The sequence below is a fragment of the Panthera pardus genome, unplaced genomic scaffold (assembly GCF_024362965.1).
Source record: "Panthera pardus isolate Hobbes unplaced genomic scaffold, ASM2436296v1 HiC_scaffold_24, whole genome shotgun sequence".
In the NCBI taxonomy this organism is placed as follows: Eukaryota; Metazoa; Chordata; class Mammalia; order Carnivora; family Felidae; genus Panthera; species Panthera pardus.
In genome coordinates this window covers 127,118,804-127,137,446 of record NW_026526810.1, presented here as the reverse complement: position 1 = coordinate 127,137,446, position 18,643 = coordinate 127,118,804, and the positions used below count along the sequence as shown (strand labels likewise).

The window sequence follows — 18,643 nt, the reverse complement described above, 5'->3', positions numbered from 1 at the left end:
AATAAAGAGACGAATGAATGGATGCTAAGTAAATACATAAACAGGGGAGAAGATCAGGTGCTTATGCCAGAATGCCAATTTCATGAAGATGCAGGAGTCTGATTAGAAAGCCGCCATTTGGCAAGGCCTGATTCAGCCAAGAGGCATCAATGGATGCTAAAACCAGAGGACAAAAATTTATACAAAACAGGTATTGATATAGTCTCAAAGTGTCTCCCCACAAGACACTAATTCCTCATTAACTAATTAAGTACAAATACTTATTAACTTCACAGTGAAAAAACCTTGCACACATAACCAACTATTAAAAACTGGGGCACCTGGGTGGCTTGGTCGGTTAGGCGTCCGACTTCGGCTCAGGTCACGATCTCGCGGTCGGTGGGTTCGAGCCCCGCGTCGGGCTCTGTGCTGACAGCTCAGAGCCTGGAGCCTGTTTCAGATTCTGTGTCTCCCTCTCTCTGTGACCCTCCCCCGTTCATGCTCTGTCTCTCTCTGTCTCAAAAATAAATAAACGTTAAAAAAAAAAAATTAAAAACATCCCATGGCACAAAAACAGACACAGAGACCAATGGAATAGAATAGAAACCCCAGAACTAGACCCACAAACGTATGGCCGACTAATCTTTGACAAAGCAGGAAAGAACATCCAATGGAAAAAAGACAGTCTCTTTAACAAATGGTGCTGGGAGAACTGGACAGCAACATGCAGAAGGTTGAAACTAGACCACTTTCTCACACCATTCACAAAAATAAACTCAAAATGGATAAAGGACCTGAATGTGAGACAAGAAACCATCAAAACCCTAAAGGAGAAAGCAGGAAAAGACCTCTCTGACCTCAGCCGTAGCAATCTCTTACTCGACACATCCCCAAAGGCAAGGGAATTAAAAGCAAAAATGAATTACTGGGACCTTAGGAAGATAAAAAGCTTCTGCACAGCAAAGGAAACAACCAACAAAACTAAAAGGCAACCAACGGAATGGGAAAAGATATTCACAAATGACATATCGGACAAGGGCTAGTATCCAAAATCTATAAAGAGCTCACCAAACTCCACACCCAAAAAACAACCCAGTGAAGAAATGGGCAGAAAACATGAATAGACACTTCTCTAAAGAAGATATCCGGATGGCCAACAGGCACATGAAAAGATGCTCAACGTCGCTCCTTATCAGGGAAATACAAATCAAAACCACACTCAGATATCACCTCATGCCAGTCAGAGTGGCCAAAATGAACAAATCAGGAGACTATAGATGCTGGAGAGGATGGGGAGAAACAGGAACCCTCTTGCACTGTTGGTGGGAATGCAAATTGGTGCAGCCACTCTGGAAAACAGTGTGGAGGTTCCTCAGAAAATTAAAAATAGACCTACCCTATGACCCAGCAATAGCACTGCTAGGAATTTACCCAAGCGATACAGGAGTACTGGTGCATAGGGGCACTTGTACCCCAATGTTTATAGCAGCACTCTCAACAATAGCCAAATTATGGAAAGAGCCTAAATGTCCATCAACTGATGAATGGATAAAGAAATTGTGGTTTATATACACAATGGAGTACTACGTGGCAATGAGAAAGAACGAAATATGGCCCTTTGTAGCAATGTGGATGGAACTGGAGAGTGTGATGCTAAGTGAAATAAGCCATACAGAGAAAGACAGATACCATATGTTTTCACTCTTATGTGGATCCTGAGAAACTTAACAGAAACCCATGGAGGAGGGGAAGGAACAAAAAAAAAAAAAAAAAAAAAAGAGGTTAGAGTGGGAGAGAGCCAAAGCATAAGAGACTCTTAAAAACTGAGAACACGGGCGCCCGGGTGGCGCAGTCGGTTAAGCGTCCGACTTCAGCCAGGTCATGATCTCGCGGTCCGTGAGTTCGAGCCCCGCGTCAGGCTCTGGGCTGATGGCTCGGAGCCTGGAGCCTGTTTCCGATTCTGTGTCTCCCTCTCTCTCTGCCCGTCCCCCGTTCATGCTCTGTCTCTCTCTGTCCCAAAAATAAATTAAAAACGTTGAAAAAAAAAATTTAAAAAAAAAAAAAAACAAAAAACTGAGAACAAACTGAGGGTTGATGGGGGGTGGGAGGGAGGGGAGGGTGGGTGATGGGTATTGAGGAGGGCACCTTTTGGGATGAGCACTGGGTGTTGTATGGAAACCAATTTGACAATAAATTTCATATATTAAAAAAAAAAATGAATGGGGTTTGTGGATTAAATGGTAGAACTTTATCAATATTGCTGTCCTGGTGCTGACAGAAGTACTGTAGTTACGGCTAATGAGACATCGTAACTGCAACTTAGTATAATAACAAAAAATTAATATGTATATATAAATAGAATAAGGTAAATACGGCAAAATGTTAACGGGAGAATCTAGAAGAGGGATATGTGGGATCTTTTAAATCATTCTTGTAACTTTCCCATCAGTTTAAAATTATTCCAAAATAAGTGAAATAAAATATATACAAGTGATCCTTCAGCTATTAGATGTATTAGATGTATTCCACTGGTTTTTATACTACTAGAGATATCTCTGTTTAATGCTTTCATTATCTCAGGTAAAAACTACTTTAAAAAAATGGCTGAAATAAATGTGAAAGAAGCTTTTTTTAACGGGCAATAATGTAGAAATGAAATTCTACTCGATAGTTAAAAACTCAGAATACTCTGAATCCCCTTTCCTCATCAAACATGCTTCTTTCTTCCTGTAATAGTTTATCTCCTTGAAAAAAAATCACATATATGAGATACTGAAAAACCTTGAGAATTAGAATCCTGTACATTTAGGATAAGTAATTTTTTCTCATAACTGATAAAGGATTTACACAGTCTCATTAAAGACTTATGTCCTTTGATATTTAAATATGAAATTTAACCTGAACCATGACTTACGTTGGAAATTAGAGTATCTTTATGATTTCTGATATATTCTACTAGTTTTAATTAGAGTTTGGGGTTAAATGACTGTTTAATATAAAAAAAATCTCCTATGGTAGCAAATGTCTGTCTATACAAGGCATTTTTTTAATCTTTTTTTTTTTTTTTTTCCATCATTTAGAGTCAAGTGGTAATGTCATTTGGGCCAAGACTGCAAGTTGTTTCTAAAATAATTTACATTTCTCATAAGCTTGGTAAATGAATCCAAAGAGAAATGAGAGCTCCCAAAATATTAAACATAAGACCAGCAGCAGCACCCTTGGAATACGAACAGCTTCCCACGGAGATCTGTTCAAAGGGCTTCACTAGTGGCGAACGCACAATTTAGCAGTGCCTTAAAAAAATTGTTAGAGGGAGAAAAGGAAATATGATGGATTGGATATTGGACATTACCATCAACAAAACCTCAGAAAATGATGTAGTTAGGTCTTCATGAATCCTTCATATATTCTCCACTGGAGATTATCAGGCAGAATCAAAAATTTGAGCAGGACCCATGGAATCCATGAACAATTTCACGAAAAAAGCATATATACTTTTGGTTCTATTCAACTACAATGAAGAGAAAGTTAAAACCCTCCAAACTTCTATTTTGCCCCTTGACATCATATTTTGACTTCAAGAATTAAAATGAAATAGTCTTGAGCAATAAACGAAAAGCACCAAGAAAGAGAGAGGTTGGGGAGGGGGGAGGAGGAGGAAAAGGACAAAAGCAAAGCTACCCTCGCTTCCAGCAAAGTCCTAGGTTTATTTATTTTGGTCATTTTGGTATTTTCTCATAGGCACAACTGAGGTGGTCAAAAGTGAGAGACAATCAAAAGAAGAAGAAACACACCCTCCTCCATCCATGCTCAGGGAGGCAGATCTGAACGTTCCTTCTCGCTCCCACCCCATCTGCACTTACACATTCATTCTGTAGTTCCCTAATGGCTAAAAGAGGGGGCTTGGGGGTGGCCAAGAACAACCACCACCAAGACAATTAACCTCTCAATCACTGGATTGCTAGCCGTAAGTGGTCATCGGTTCATCAATATTTGAAGGACGATAACCCTGAGATAAACCACCAGAAACTTACAACCAAAGAAGAGTATAGAAGGTAACACCCCCCTCCCCTTTACTGGCCATCATATAGAATGAAAATGAAGCTCTCCCTCAGCATGCTATTGTCCTAAGTTAACAGGTGCTGGGCGCTGTTCTTAGAGCAGATCAACTGAACATATTAACCCAAAGCAAAGTGAACGTACACAAAGAAACTGAAACACAGCAATGCAGAAGAAAAAAAGTAGTTGAAATTTACAGCTTGACATCTCATAGTGTTATGGTTGGGACTGTGGAATTCGTCTAGTTCAACACACTTATTTTAGTGTTGAATGGGTTCTAGATCCATTCATTTAGTACTGAATGAATAGACTCTGTAAGGCTGGGTCCCACTCCCTCTCTGGCCTGCTCTGAGGCTCTCAAGCAAATCCCTTCCCTTCCCGAGGCCCATTCATTCAATACTAAAATAAGTGAATTGAACTAGATGAATTCCACAGTCTCTCTCAGCCATAACAGTTAAGATTTTAAGTTATAAATTTCAACTACTTTTTCTTTCCCTATGGCTTTTCTGCAGACATTGATAAGCTGATTCTAAATTCACACTGACACGCAAGAGCACCAGAAAAGCCAAAACAATCTTGAAAGAGAACGAAGTTGGAGGACTCACACTTGCCAATCTCAAAACTTAATACAAAGCTATAGAAATTCAGAAAATGTGGCACCAGTATAAGGATATATACAGATCAGTGAGATAGAATTCAGAGTCCCAGAACAAACTCATACATTTACGAGCAACTGATTTTCAACAATGGTGATAACTTGATGAGGAATTGGTCTTTTCAACAACTGATGCTGGGACAACTGGATAGCCATGTGCAAAAGAATGAAATTGAACCCCTACCTCACACAACATATAAAAATTAGCTGAAAATGAATCAAAGATGTCAATTTAAGAGTTTAAACCATGAAATGCTTAGGAAAATAATAAGTATCAATCTTTGTGACCTTGGATGAAACGACAGTTTCTAAGATATGACACCAACAGTACATGGAACCAAAAGGAAAAGAACAAAAACAAAAACATAAATCACAATTCATCAAAATTAAATAAGAAATTTTGTGCTTCAAAAGGACACAATCAAGAAAGTGAAAAAGAGAATAGGAGCAAATGTTTGCAAATCACAAATCCGATAAGGATTTCGTATCCAAACTATATTTAAAAACTTATAACTCGACAATAAAGAAGAAATAACTCAACTAAAAACTAGACAAAGAATCTGAACAGACCTTTCTCTAGAGAAGACATACAAGTGGCCAATAAGTACAGAAAAGATAGTCAACATCATTAGTCATTAAAGAAATGCAAATCGAAACCACAATGAGATACCTCTTCACACACCCTAGAATCATTAAAACAAAAAATAAGGTGAGTAAGAAGTGTTGCTGAGGATGTAGAATTGGAATCCTCACACCCTGCTGGTAGGAATGTTAAATAGTACAGGCACTTTGGAAAATCGTTTGGAAATACAGTTTCGAAAACTGACAGTTTCTCAAAAGAGTTACCTATCATTTACCTAGCAATTCTACTTTTAGGTATCTACCCCCCCAAACTGAAAACACATCTCCACACAAAAAACTTGTATAGGAATGCTTAGAGCAGCATTATTTATAATAGCCAAAAAGTAGAAACCACCCAAATGTCCACCAATTCATGAATGGATCAACAAAATGTGGTGTACCCACACAATGGAATATTATTCAACCATATAAAAAATGGATACATGCTACAGTATCAATGAATCTTGAAAATACGCTAAGTGAAAGAAGTCAGACACAAAAGGCCACATTTTGTAAGATACCATTTTTATGAAATATTCAGAATAGGGAAACCATAGAGGCAGGAAAGAGATTGATGGTTGCCTAGGACTAGGGCGAAGGAAAAAATGGGAAGTGACTGCTAAGGAATGGGTATAGAGTTTCTTTTGAGGGAGAGGAGAATGTTCTGGAATGAGCCAGTGGTAATGGTTGTACAACACTAAATATACTAAATGCCAATGAATTATATACTTTAAAAGAGTATATTTTACGGTACGTGAATTAGTTCTCAATTTTTTTTTAAAGGCCCTCGTTAGAAAATTGACCTCTGCACTTCTGTTTCAGAACACCTACTGGTTCATGAAAACAAAACAAAAAAAACTGTAATGAAACTTGACATTTATAATCTCATTGTAACAAATGCTACAATAAAATTTCTTTTAACCAAATTACCTATACATATAAGCTGATGGTCCACTTGTATTTATTTTGCCTTTAAACAAAGATCTGAAAAAGTTCTCTGCGTTCATGATTTATCTATAGTCCTTTTTAAAATTTATACTTTTCTTAAGTAACCAAGGCTGAACAAATGTCTTCATTTTAGAAAGTTTAGTAATACTGTCATCTAGAAACAGGTCAAAGTCTTGCTCTTGCAATGACATTAGTTAGCACAGCCATCTTCAAGCAGTACTTTAAAATTTAATTCCTTTTCAAAGGACAATAAAAAGGCTAAAGCAAGAAACAATTTTTCAATATCGGGAATGCAATGTAATATGTATAACCAGATGCTTCAAGCCATGTAACGAATGCAGACTTATTTTCCCCTGGAATATAACTAGGATTCTAGGCTTACTCTCTTCAGTAACAAGAACTTAAGTGAAAATTTTTCAAAGCTCTACAAAGAAAACATACTCTTCACCATCATCTTCTGTAATGTTGTTCCGCATATCTGGTTTTCAGGATCAGAAAACTATAACTTTGCGTTAGCACTATAATCCACAGTAAATTCTTTCTAAGCTTTGAATGAAATTTTAATTCTAGTCTGATATCACTGGGTGGTACTATACATAGATCCATATAAGTTAAACAAGAATGATCCTTCTAAAAACGCTAAGTATGAAGAGGAGGGCTTAAATACTTAGGAAGTAAAGATCAAGGACTGCCATGATCAAGTTATGCACTGAAAAAGCATCAACAAACACATTACAATCGGGCAACACGATTTTCATTTTTAAGTTCAATGAGAATTGCATATATTCAGCTTTTACTCTTAAACACAAGTGGTTTATACTACGTGAGGGCTGCTAGCCCGAAGAAAGACAGGAACACAAGAAAGGATGACCTTATCCAACTTCAGTATTATTTTTGTAGCAAGGTTATAAAATCCAGCCACTGCTTCAGCAACCCTAGGAAGGAGCAAGCCTAAGAGATGAAAACATTTACACCTTTTGATTAAATTATACTATTACCTTATAAAAATAGGTGGTTCAGCATTTGTTTCCTTAAAAACAGAGCACTCAACAGTTTCCGATAAAGTAACCTAGCTGAGAGCTAAGATGTATCTAAATGCATACATCAAGGATTTCTTTTGCATTATATATATTCAAATGATGCTGTTATAATTCATACCGAACAACAAAATCTTGATAAAACAGGAAATGGGAGAAATAAAAATTGATTCCTGACCCAAATGTGTACCAGCTCAGACTAGAGTGAATACCCAGGAACTATAGGCAGGGATAAGGAGATATGCCCCAACTGCATATCAGAATTCCAAAGAAAAGTCTGAGCGTACACTCTTTGTTTTTTGTTTTTTAAACACATAGGCCTCAAAAAACCGTTTCATCAGTTTTTTTATATAGCACACATCTTTTCTAAATAATTCTCACTTTTCATTCCAGAAAACGTAAGAAACTGTTTGCAAGAGCTCATGCAAACATGTTTCTCTAAGGCCATGAGCTGGTTTGCTAAGTTGCATTGTTTTATTCAAGTAAAAAGCCCTTCTAGAATAAGGGGTCTATAGAGGAAACCAATCATCTTCAACTCTCCGGCCTGCACACTTGTTAGAATCTCTATCATTCTGAAAGTCAAAAGGTAGAATGCTCATTTGACCATTAGCAAAACGAACTCTATTTACATTTTTAAAAAATCTAATGCATGTTAAATTTTTCTGGCATTTCTTTTTTGTATGTTACAAAACAAAAAAGCAGAAGCTTAGAATAAGAACCCTTTTCTCTTAGAAAGGTCAAACAGACACTTCTTGACATCACGTTCTTTACACAATGGCATACTGTTCATATAAAAGGTCTCTTATCCTATAAAAATCTTGACAAAGGCAGCCTTCTAATCCAATGCGGCCAGTTTCCGTCTAGAAAGTTAAAAAAAAAAAAAAAAAAAAAAAAAAAAAAAACCTTTAGTACATTTCCTATTCATTAATATGCAGATATAATAACCAAAATATATTAATTAGATTATTTGATGATTGGTCTGGAAATGGGTTGCTCTGATTCACAGAATATGGATCTAACATTCAAGTCATGAATTTTACATAGACATGTAAATGTCAGAGGATTCACATAAAAATTTACAATGAAACTATATATTATTTCTTTGAGAGCCACTTTTATAAGCCTTCAAGGTCATCATTCATAATGAATATAAATTATGGATCTCCAGTTTGTGAAATTACCAATCAAGAATTACAGAATTCAAAAGGGCAACACATCAGAAGGCAGCATTTCTTCAATTCATCCCTTATTAAAAACACACTTACCCTGCGGACTGCTACTTGATTGTTGCAAACAAGTACGCCCCCTACAAATTCAGCTTGAATCCCCTCCCGTAAAAGAACTTGTTTGAAGTCTGACAGTCTTGGTTCGTTCATAAAAACTGACTGGTGTCCAGGAACCTTAGATAAGGTTAAAGGGGAAAGAATAACCTCAAATAAAACACCACAGTGTTACCACCAAAGTGGTACCGAATAAAGTGAGATTTAACACATGATCTCTAAGATATTTTCTATTTTTCCCTGAAGACCTTTGACAGATCGTATCAAGGCTGTAAGTCCCATTCCAAGTTGTTATTCTGAATTTTCCCTCATTATTTTACTTAACATCACAAAGCCCTTCACATTTTCTGAATGTTTCCCAATCGATTTTATTAGTCATGCCTCACAGTAACAGAGAGACATCTGGTAAAGTTATGTTCGTCACTCACCCACTTGCCTGAGGGGGTCAAGGAGAGTGCCAGGAGGCAGAACTGAACCAAAAAATTCATTTGCCAGATCCTCCTCCTTCATTTAGTGCAGAGGAGAGTTCTCCCCTGACCCCAGTCTCACCTTCCCTTCTCCTTTGAGGCGAATGCAGTGTATGCCAGGGGCTTTGGACTCAGAAAAACAAGCGGTTCAACCTAACACTGCTACTTGGAAATTGCCTTGATGAGCACTAGTGTTAGCACAGTAAAAAGATTCGAGTTCTTGCCCCAATCTCAAGAGCATTACTAGAAGGGAGTCCAACAACAGAGGCTATGTTCTATTCTTTATTGCACAGAAAGGCTAAAGAGGCCTCTGCAGGAACACGGGCCTCTTACTACACAGTTTTCACACCGCTGTAAGTTAATTACCTGAGATCTCTGCTAACTGGATTATCTCTTGAGAACACGTAAACACTAGATTAAAATTATAGCCATACTTAATAAAAGATTTCTAACTACATCGAACCCAAAAGAGATTTCAGCGGAATTGACAACACACGAAAATAGGAGTACAGGAGTTCCACCGTCTTAGAAAACTATAGCTCTCCTGACCGGAAGCAGGTATGTGACGTAATCCTCACAACCAAAATTTAAATACTGAGGGGCGCCTGTGTGGCCCAGCTGGTGAAGTGTCAGGTTCAGGTTGAGGTCTCACGGTCATGGGATCGAGCCCCATGTCTGGCTCTGCACTGAGCGTAGAGCCTGCTTGGGATTCTCTCTCTCCCTCTCTCTCAAAATAAAAAATAAACGTTTAAAAAAAAAACAAAACAAAATTTAAATACTGAAAAAAATCAGTCACGAAGCAATCATGGATCTTACAGTATTTGTTAAACATTTCCTTTAAATTGTTATCAAGCCCTTGCCGTCTAGGACACACACACACACACACACACACACACACACACACACACACACACACGCTCAGGCGTGCAAACACATAACCATATCTTGAGTCATCTTAATTTTAAAATTCCAAAATCAGCCTACATTGGACACATATCGTAAAGAGTTAAAAACATAAAAGCGCAATCCAAAGGGAGACAAATCAAGGAAGAGGCCGAAGCGGGACGTGCTTGTTACCTCATGGGGGGGTAAGGGCTCCAAAGTCGGAATGATCTCACTTTCTTCACCCGTTTCTTTTTCATCATCCCCAAACAGGCTCTTCATGGCCTTCTGTTGTGCCAGAACACTGGAGTCCGAAGGAGCGTCCACCTGCATTTCCGAGTCTTCTCCATCATCCTTCAGTTCTCCTTCTTCTAAGATAACTCCTGTGTCCACTTTGGAAACTCTCATGTCTAAGACTCCATCTATCCAAGCTAATTCAGCATCTTTTGCCTTACAAAACTGAAGGGAGCTGACAAGTGAGTCTTTCAATCTCACCTACACATCATGCAAAGGGGAGGGAGACACATAAAATCCTCAGAGTATAAATTAACAACAAAATATAACCTGTTATAATTATTTCCTGACTCTGGTAATGTGTGTTAAGATTCAAAAATCTTTCACTCACCTGATCTTCACCGTGACTGGTAAGGACCTAGTGACCCATGAGATCATTAAGACCCCTGTCCACTTTCCAAAGAAGACACACTAGGCCCTTGACTGCACACTAGGACCACATGACAATTTCTTAAAATACGTGTTAATGCCAGGGTCCCACCTCCAGTGATTCTAACATAACTGATGAGACTAAAACCAGAGCACTGAGTCCCCCTAACACCCCCAAAGCTCCCTAGATGGTTCTCATGTGTGGCCAAGGTTGAGAACCACTGACAAGTCTCACCCATCAGCCCTTGCTGCTGCTTCAAGAACACTGAATTACTTCTGTTTCCTCCATTACCATGAACCTCACACATCCATATTCTTGGACTGCTGCTTCCTCTTGTTTTGTCCAGAGTAACTTTTCTGCCTGGTGAATTCCAATCCATTTTTTCCAACTAAATCTAGACATCATCCCTGCTTTAACTGACACCAACTCCTGCTACCAGAAAAAAAGCTAATCTCTCCTCTGTGCTATTCTCGTTTTTTTGTTTTTTTGGTTTTTTTTGTTTTTGTATCTGCTTCCATTTTTTTCAAGTACGAATAGAACCTTGACATCAGTGAATTTTTATAAAACTTTCGAATTCTTGAATACTCCCCATTCCCGTCACCTCTATACTTTTGCAAATGTTCCCTCTGCCTGGAATACCCTTTCTCTCTCTTTCCCTTCTCTATATTACCCTGACAACCCATCAAAACATGTTAGGATTCAGCTTAGTTATCACTTCCTCTGGAAAATCTTTTCTAAACCTCCAAATCTGGGGCAGTGTCTCCCTCTTTATTCACAACATCCTGTACTTTCTCTATCAGAGGCATAACAATGTGATAAATGCCCTTCCCTTGTTATAAGCCCCTAACACCTTAAAGACTAGAAGACCTCCTAAAACAGGGGACCACGTCTATCTCACTCACCCCTGTACTCCTAATGTACCTGTCCTAATCTGCAACAATAATGTATTTATTTCACATGGCTCGGGTGCCAGCACACTTACCTGGTAGATGTGAGTTTCACTAGTGGCATCAACTGTTTCGTGTAGCTTTGGCATGTACACCTTAATATCTTTCCCACCAAATGCACGGCAGCACTCGGCAAGATCTTGACTGGCCTCTGGTGGTCCGTGGACAATGATCAATTGTCGTGGTTTCATCTGATTAATGATCTTTTTAATGGAATCTCCATCAGAGCGTCCTTCATAGTCTATGTAAGTAACCCTAGCTCTGTAATTAGACAGAATTATCCAAGCTTGTTTTTCTGATAATTTTAAAACCAAGTTATTAATGGCTTTTATAATCAGGAAAGAAATGTATACAATACATAAAATGAGGATTTGAGGAATACACATGTTACAGTGTTAATATGTAAGGGGGAAGGGTTATGGATTTTTCAGTAGGTATTATTAGAAAAAGTGGCTCACTATATAAAGAAAAATAAAACCGATTGCTGACCTAATGCCACAAACAACAGCAGATGAGTTGAAGCCATAAAAGAAAAATGTGAAGATTTAAATTCAATAGAATAAAATGTAAGAATTATGTTTATGACCAGGGACAGGGAGGGACTTCATCATATACAATTCCGAACACCATAATGAAAATATTTTATTTTATTATTTCATTACATCAAAATTAAAGATTTTTTTTTTTTAAACAAGGTAGACCCTGGACCACTCATATAAACAGATAACAGAATGGGAGAGGCTATCTGCATTGTCCGAAACCAAGCAGGGGTAACGTCCAAGATGTACAACGAACCCCTGCACATCAGTAACATAAGGGCAACAACCCCTAGAAAAAAAGACATGAGGGCCATAAACATGGGACTTCATAGACAAGAAAACAAAAAAGGTCCCAAGCATTTGAAGAAGATAATCAAACTAATAATCACTGTAAGACAAACTTAAAACAGTAGTGATACGTTATTACTCTATACCTATTGGGCTGGAAAATGTTAAAGAGTTCAATAATGCCCAATGTTGGTAAGGAAACAGGGTTGAAAGAAGCCTTCTGCTCTGCTAGTGAAAGTATAAACTGATATACAGCCATTCTGCAGAGAATTTTGTGACACTGTTAATATGCATTATGTAGATAACAACCATAGCCCATAATATATGCTAAATATCACTGGACAGATAAACTGCTTTGCTATCTAAAGACTTAAAGAAAAATCCAAAATGATGAATTACTGGTGTTACTAACTGTACCAAATAGAAAAGGAAAAAGGTATATTAACCACTTCAGATTATAATAACATTTTTCAGACATCATGGCACTAGAAATGTTTAAGTCAAGGAGTATATTTTACGAAACAAACACTTAGAAAAATTAAACATGTGCTACTAGACTTACTAAAAAGTCCAGAATGTTTCTTCATATAAATGTACAGTTTAATGTTAAACCCCTACCTCAATACCAATTCAATTGCATTGGCTTTCAAATACCATTAATGAAAACAAAATGCCACCATGCTTCACAGACCTTTGCAGGGAAAAAAAAAATTAAATTTTAAAAGCAACAACTTACTAGAGGATATTCAGAAATTTCACATTTGAAACAATGTAAATTATATAATTCAAGTTCTTGAAATTTTATCTTGTAACCTAGTTTCAAAACGCGACAAAAAGCACTTACTTTATTTCAATAGACTCTGTTGTAGAAATACACTTAGTGGGAACATCAGATAGATCCTGATCCATGGGTTCATCTCCATTTGTCAAGCCAGATTCCAATTTGCTTTTCTCTTCTTCAGTTGCTTGAAGTTCTGGCACTAAGAAATCCTCTGGTCTAAATTATATAAGTCTCTAATTAGAGCACTAACAAGCAAGCTAATATTAGATAATATATGTACTTAGTAAATGGCATTGAGTTTTAGGCTCCCCACATATCTCAAGATTTCAATACACAATTGATCCAAAGCTAATGCAACTTTGTAGTATCGATTACCAAATGACTGCATCTATTGTGTTTTTCCTGACCACTGAGGAATGATCGTCAGAGCGTGCTGTTGGGCTAGTAAAGAGTCCTAGATAGACCATTAGGAGAGCTTCATGGTTATCAAAAGTACTATTACAACCTGGCCTTGCATTTATTTCGATCATTCTTTTTCTGTGTCTGTGGTTTCTCTTCCCAAGTCCCACTTCTTATAAATCTCAGGCCTCTTTTGATTTCCTTTAGAGCCCCAGTTATTCTATCCCTGCCCAAAGATGACTCCCCACTGGCACATTACCAAGAAGACTGAGATACAAAATCATGAGCTCCCCCAAAAGCCTTTGCCTTTATTTCAACAAAGCACGAACGCATCTAGCTTCCCATGTTTACTTCCCGTACCAGAGAGAGTTGTATGTTCAAATTTAAAAACAAACTTAAAAATGTTCTCTCTAACCCCCTGAAATTGTCTACGCCCCACCCCCCAAATCTGCTCCCTCTCCTGAGAATCCAGGCCTCTGTTGCCTAACACCTAGACTGCTATAGGAGCTTCTCAGACCCTGGAGTCCAACTTCTCCACCTATAATCCACATAATAACAATAGCAGCAGCAACCACTTAGAGCACGCTCACTAGGAGTCATGAGTCACAAGTCAGATTCTATGCTAGCTGCCTTAAAAACACAATCTCATATCATTCTTATCCCCACTTTTCAGATAAGGAAATTGAAAACTGAATATTGGACACTAATTAAGTAGAATAAGTAGAATGGTAAACAAACTCACCAATGTTATTTAGATTGTTATTTTTCCTCTCCGCTATTTTAGAGGACCAAGTAGACAGGGGGATTTTCCTAAGTAAGTCCAAGAATGACCTAGAACCCACTATATGCTTAAGAGAGCATTACGGGAAGTACAAAGAAGGCACCAGGGAGGGACCTAGACTGTACTGGGGTGGCAAGGAAGAAACAGGAAAGGCTTCCAGAAATTTGTAAGGCCAGATTCAACCGCCTGGAGACCTGGGACGGGAAGATGGAACAAAGCTGAGGGAGGAGCATGTGCAAGAGCACGACGTGGAGAAGCCGAGCAGAAGGAAACGGAGAAGGCTGGTACCACGACAGCAGAGAATGCTCAACGGCATGACAGAAATATACAGAAACATAACAGAAAAGTCGGGAGAAACCAGATTATGAAAGACACCATGCGTCATGCTAAGGCATTTGACATTTGCCTGCAGAGCAATGGGAACCATGAGGGACCTTTACACAGGATAGCAGTGTTTTCAAACCTGGATTTGAACACGTAATTTCAGTTGTCTTCCAGTAGTGGCTGCAAATTTGGTAGACTTCCCATGATTCCACCCATGCTATCTCACATCCCTCTTGGAACTAAAATGTGTACAACACTGCTTGAGATGTAACCCATTTCCCAAACTTCACACATCACAATCTATCAAAAATTCTCCCTATCCTATGTCTTTCTCCAATGCATGTCCCTTACCCTTTCTTTTTAAGGGGCAGGGGAGGGATTTTGGTCACCTTTTTGAACCTTTCACATACCTAAGTAATAAACCTGACGGTTTGCCTTTAATATTAATTCTCTAGGGGCAACTGGGTAGCTCAGTTGGTTAAGCACCTGACTCTTGATTTCGGCTCAGGTCATGATCTCACAGTTCATGAGTTCAAGCCCCCTGTCAGGCTCTGTGCTGAGATCCCTCGGGATTCTCTCTCTCTCTGTCCCTCCCCCACTTGCATGCACTCTCATGCTCACGTGTGCATGCTCTCTTTCACTCTCTCAAACTTTAAAATACATATATATTTATTCTCTAGATGTTCCTCATCCTTTCTATTTTTATGTTTCAAACTATTTTATGTTTCATCTATTTTATGTTTCAAATCCTCTGTGGAGTACTGAGAAACTATCAAAGCACATGATATGACCAGAAAGGCCAAATTTATCGAGTTCTAATGATACAGAGAGTTATACACCAAACAGTCTAATCTAGAAGAAAAAAAAAACTTATTCACGTACTTGATAATTTCTCCATATTCATCCCATTTAATTCTTTCTTCTGGGGCAGGAAACATAGGATAAGACTTTTTAGCCTGTTTGAAGAAACTTCCTTTACGACTACCTTCACCTTTCATCATCAGGTCATGCTTGGTTTTATGAGCTGAGGGCTGGTCAATATCTTCCTCAACGTCACTCTCATCACTAGAATCGATGTCTGCCCTAAGAGGATTGTGGAACAGAGGAAGGTCATAAAGTCCCCAAAAGATTTTGAATTAATGTTTAGAAAATTATTATTTAATTAATTCAATGATAATATTATTGGATTGATAGTTTGTAAAACATTAACTGCCAGTTAATAAATACTCATTAATACTAGCACTGAAAGCATCAACTACATGCAATTAAAAAAATTTTTTTAAATAACATAGTCACACTAAGGTAGAAAGATCATAATCAACGGAGAAAAACACACATACACAATACAGAGGAACAAAGGGAACAATGACAGCATTGTCTGAAACTGCCTGCCAGAAACAATGGAATGAAGTCTGTAAATTGCTAATTCACATTCCCAGTAAAAGTATCATTCAAATATAAATATAAAATAAAAAAAAAAAAAAACCAACCCAGAAAAATCTGATGGAACTTATTGCCTGCAGATATGCAGCAGTCCATGAAACAAAAATCAGGGAGAAGGAAAGATGTACAATGGGGTAATATGTCTATAAAAGGGAGGAACAAGAAATTAGAAATATGTGAACAATATGGGGCGCCTGCGTGGCTCAGTCGGTTGAGCATCTGACTTCAGCTCAGATGATGATCTCATGGTTCATGAGTTCGGGCCCTGCGTCGGGCTCTGTGCTGACGGCTCGGAGCCTGGAGCCTGCTTCTGATTCTGTGTCTCCCTCTCTCTCTGTCCCTCTCCCCTTCACACTCTCTTTCTCTCAAAAATAAAAGAAACATTAAAAAATTTTTTTTTAAAAAGAGAAATATGTGAGCAATATAAGTCATTTAAAAAATCTCTTTAGGGGCACCTGGGTAGCTCAGCTGGTTGAGTATCCGACTCTTGAGTTTGGCGCAGGTCATGATCCCAGGGTCATGAGACTGAGCCTTGAATTGGGCTCCAGGCTGAGTGTGGAGCACTGCTTAAGATTCTCTCTCTTCCTCTGCCCCTCCCCTGCTCATGCTTGCTCTCTTTCTCAAATTTAAAAAAAAAAAAAAAAGCTCTTTAAAAACTAAAACTGATTTTTTCTTTTTTAACTGTGTTTTTTTGAGAGAGCGGGTGTAAGCATGGGGGGGGGGGGGGTGAGGGAGGGAAAGAGAGAGAATCCCAAGCAGGCTTGGCAGGGTCAGCGTGGAGCCTGACACGGGGCTCCAACTCACAACCATGAGATCATGACCTGAGGTGAAATCAAGAGCCACCCTGGTGCCTCGATTTTTTTAAAAACAAAACAAAAAATTAGCACTGAAAGCACCTGGCATTCTAGCACCATTTAAAGATGTAACAAAAGTAACAAAGTCGACATAAAATTTAAATATTTTCAATTAAAATTTATCTTAGAAATAAGTTCTTAAGTTATATACAATTAACCATAAGCTTTTAATCTGTTTGAAAACAACTCACTCTTTGGACTGCTCAAGTTTTTTCGCAGCTTCTTTCTTTAATTTCTCTTTTTCTAAGTATTCTTCAAGTTCTTTCCCTTCAAGCTTCACACGCTTCCTTAACTGAAGAAAAATAGCAAACAAAAGGAAATACCGTTACAAGGGGGTTCAGACAGTGGGGTGTGAGACACAGTATATCTGTAAATTTATCATCTTGCATTTGAAACCATTCAAGTTTCCATTACATGCGATGACAGATCCTATTCAGATTAGTACTAAAATTGAGCTGTTACATTTCTAGGATGGGTTTAATTTAAACTAGTTAAAAATCACCAATCGGGGGGACGCCTGGGTGGCTCAGTCGGTTGAGTGCCTGACTTCAGCTCAGGTCATGATCTCGCGGTTTGTGGGTTCAAGCCCCGCGTCGGGCTCTGTGCTGACAGCTCAGAGCCTGGAACCTGCTTTGGATTCTGTGTCTCCTTCTCTCTCTGCCCCCCCTCACTTGTGCTCTGTCTATCTCTGTCTCTCAAAAATAAATGTAAAAAAAAAAAAATTTTTTTTTAAATCACCAATCGGAAAAAAATATAGATAATATTTTTATAATTTTGATATAGGCCTACACAAGACATAAAACCCAATAGCCATAAAGGAAAAAATAAATACAGCAACATGAAAAAAAAAACCTCACTGACATTTAAAATCTCATAAAATTATAAGGAACTGAGAAAATTATTTGCAGCACTACATGACTATCAGAAGTTCTTTTTCCTAACAGCTCTTCCAAATCAGTTAAGATGATCAACATGTCAAAAAAAGGACAAATCCATATACAAGCCATTGACAAAATAAGAAAAATAGCTATGAAAAGATGTCTAATTTCACTAATGATTTCTGAAAAATGCAAAATTTTAAGAAATGCACACTACCATTTTTAAACCTATTAGACCTTAAATCTATAAGTGCTAATTACTATGTGGGAAAAGGGCACCTTCACCCACTATTACAGGAAAAGTTAGATAAACTATGTTAGAAGGCAATCTGCCAATGTCTAAACATAAAAATGTGTTTGTCATTTGACATAACACTTCTAGGAATTTATCTTACTGAAACAATCACAAGCGTGAGAAAAAAAGCACATTGCAGCAATGTTTGGAATGGTAAAAAACCAGACTCAACTTTAAAATCCATCAGCATAGGATGATTACATACGTAAGTCTCTCAAACTTTTTGATCTCAGGATTTGCCTCAGACTCTTAAAAATTACTGAGAACCCCAAAGACATTTTGCTGTTGTTTTTTGGTTTTTGGTAGATTACACTTATTAATGTCTACCAAATCAGAAATTAAAAGTGAGAAAATTTTAAAATATTCATCTTTTCACTAAAAAGTAATAAAATCATTACACATTAACAGCATATTTTTACAAGAGATAATTACACTTTCCAAAGACCCCCACCCACCCCCGGCCGCACAAAAAAATTAGTAAAAAGTATGGCATTATTTTACATTTTTACAAGTCTCTTTATT

The 18,643-nt window shown here is 37.9% G+C and overlaps 1 protein-coding gene across 2 annotated transcripts in view; it reads right to left on the bottom strand.

Annotated features, from left to right (window-relative positions):
- Window positions 1-5,822: 5,822 nt before the first annotated feature.
- Window positions 5,823-18,643, bottom strand: part of CPSF2 (cleavage and polyadenylation specific factor 2) — a 32,966-nt gene continuing 20,145 nt past the window's right edge. For both annotated transcript variants that reach the window (XM_053889715.1, XM_053889713.1), the window contains exons 10-16: window positions 17,140-17,240; window positions 15,534-15,734; window positions 13,211-13,363; window positions 11,575-11,800; window positions 10,124-10,423; window positions 8,565-8,699; window positions 5,823-8,159 (exon numbers count right to left, since the gene is read on the bottom strand). In XM_053889715.1, the coding sequence (XP_053745690.1) occupies window positions 8,067-8,159; window positions 8,565-8,699; window positions 10,124-10,423; window positions 11,575-11,800; window positions 13,211-13,363; window positions 15,534-15,734; window positions 17,140-17,240 (1,209 nt within the window). In that variant the 3' untranslated portion in view covers window positions 5,823-8,066. The remainder of the gene's footprint in view (window positions 8,160-8,564; window positions 8,700-10,123; window positions 10,424-11,574; window positions 11,801-13,210; window positions 13,364-15,533; window positions 15,735-17,139; window positions 17,241-18,643) is intronic.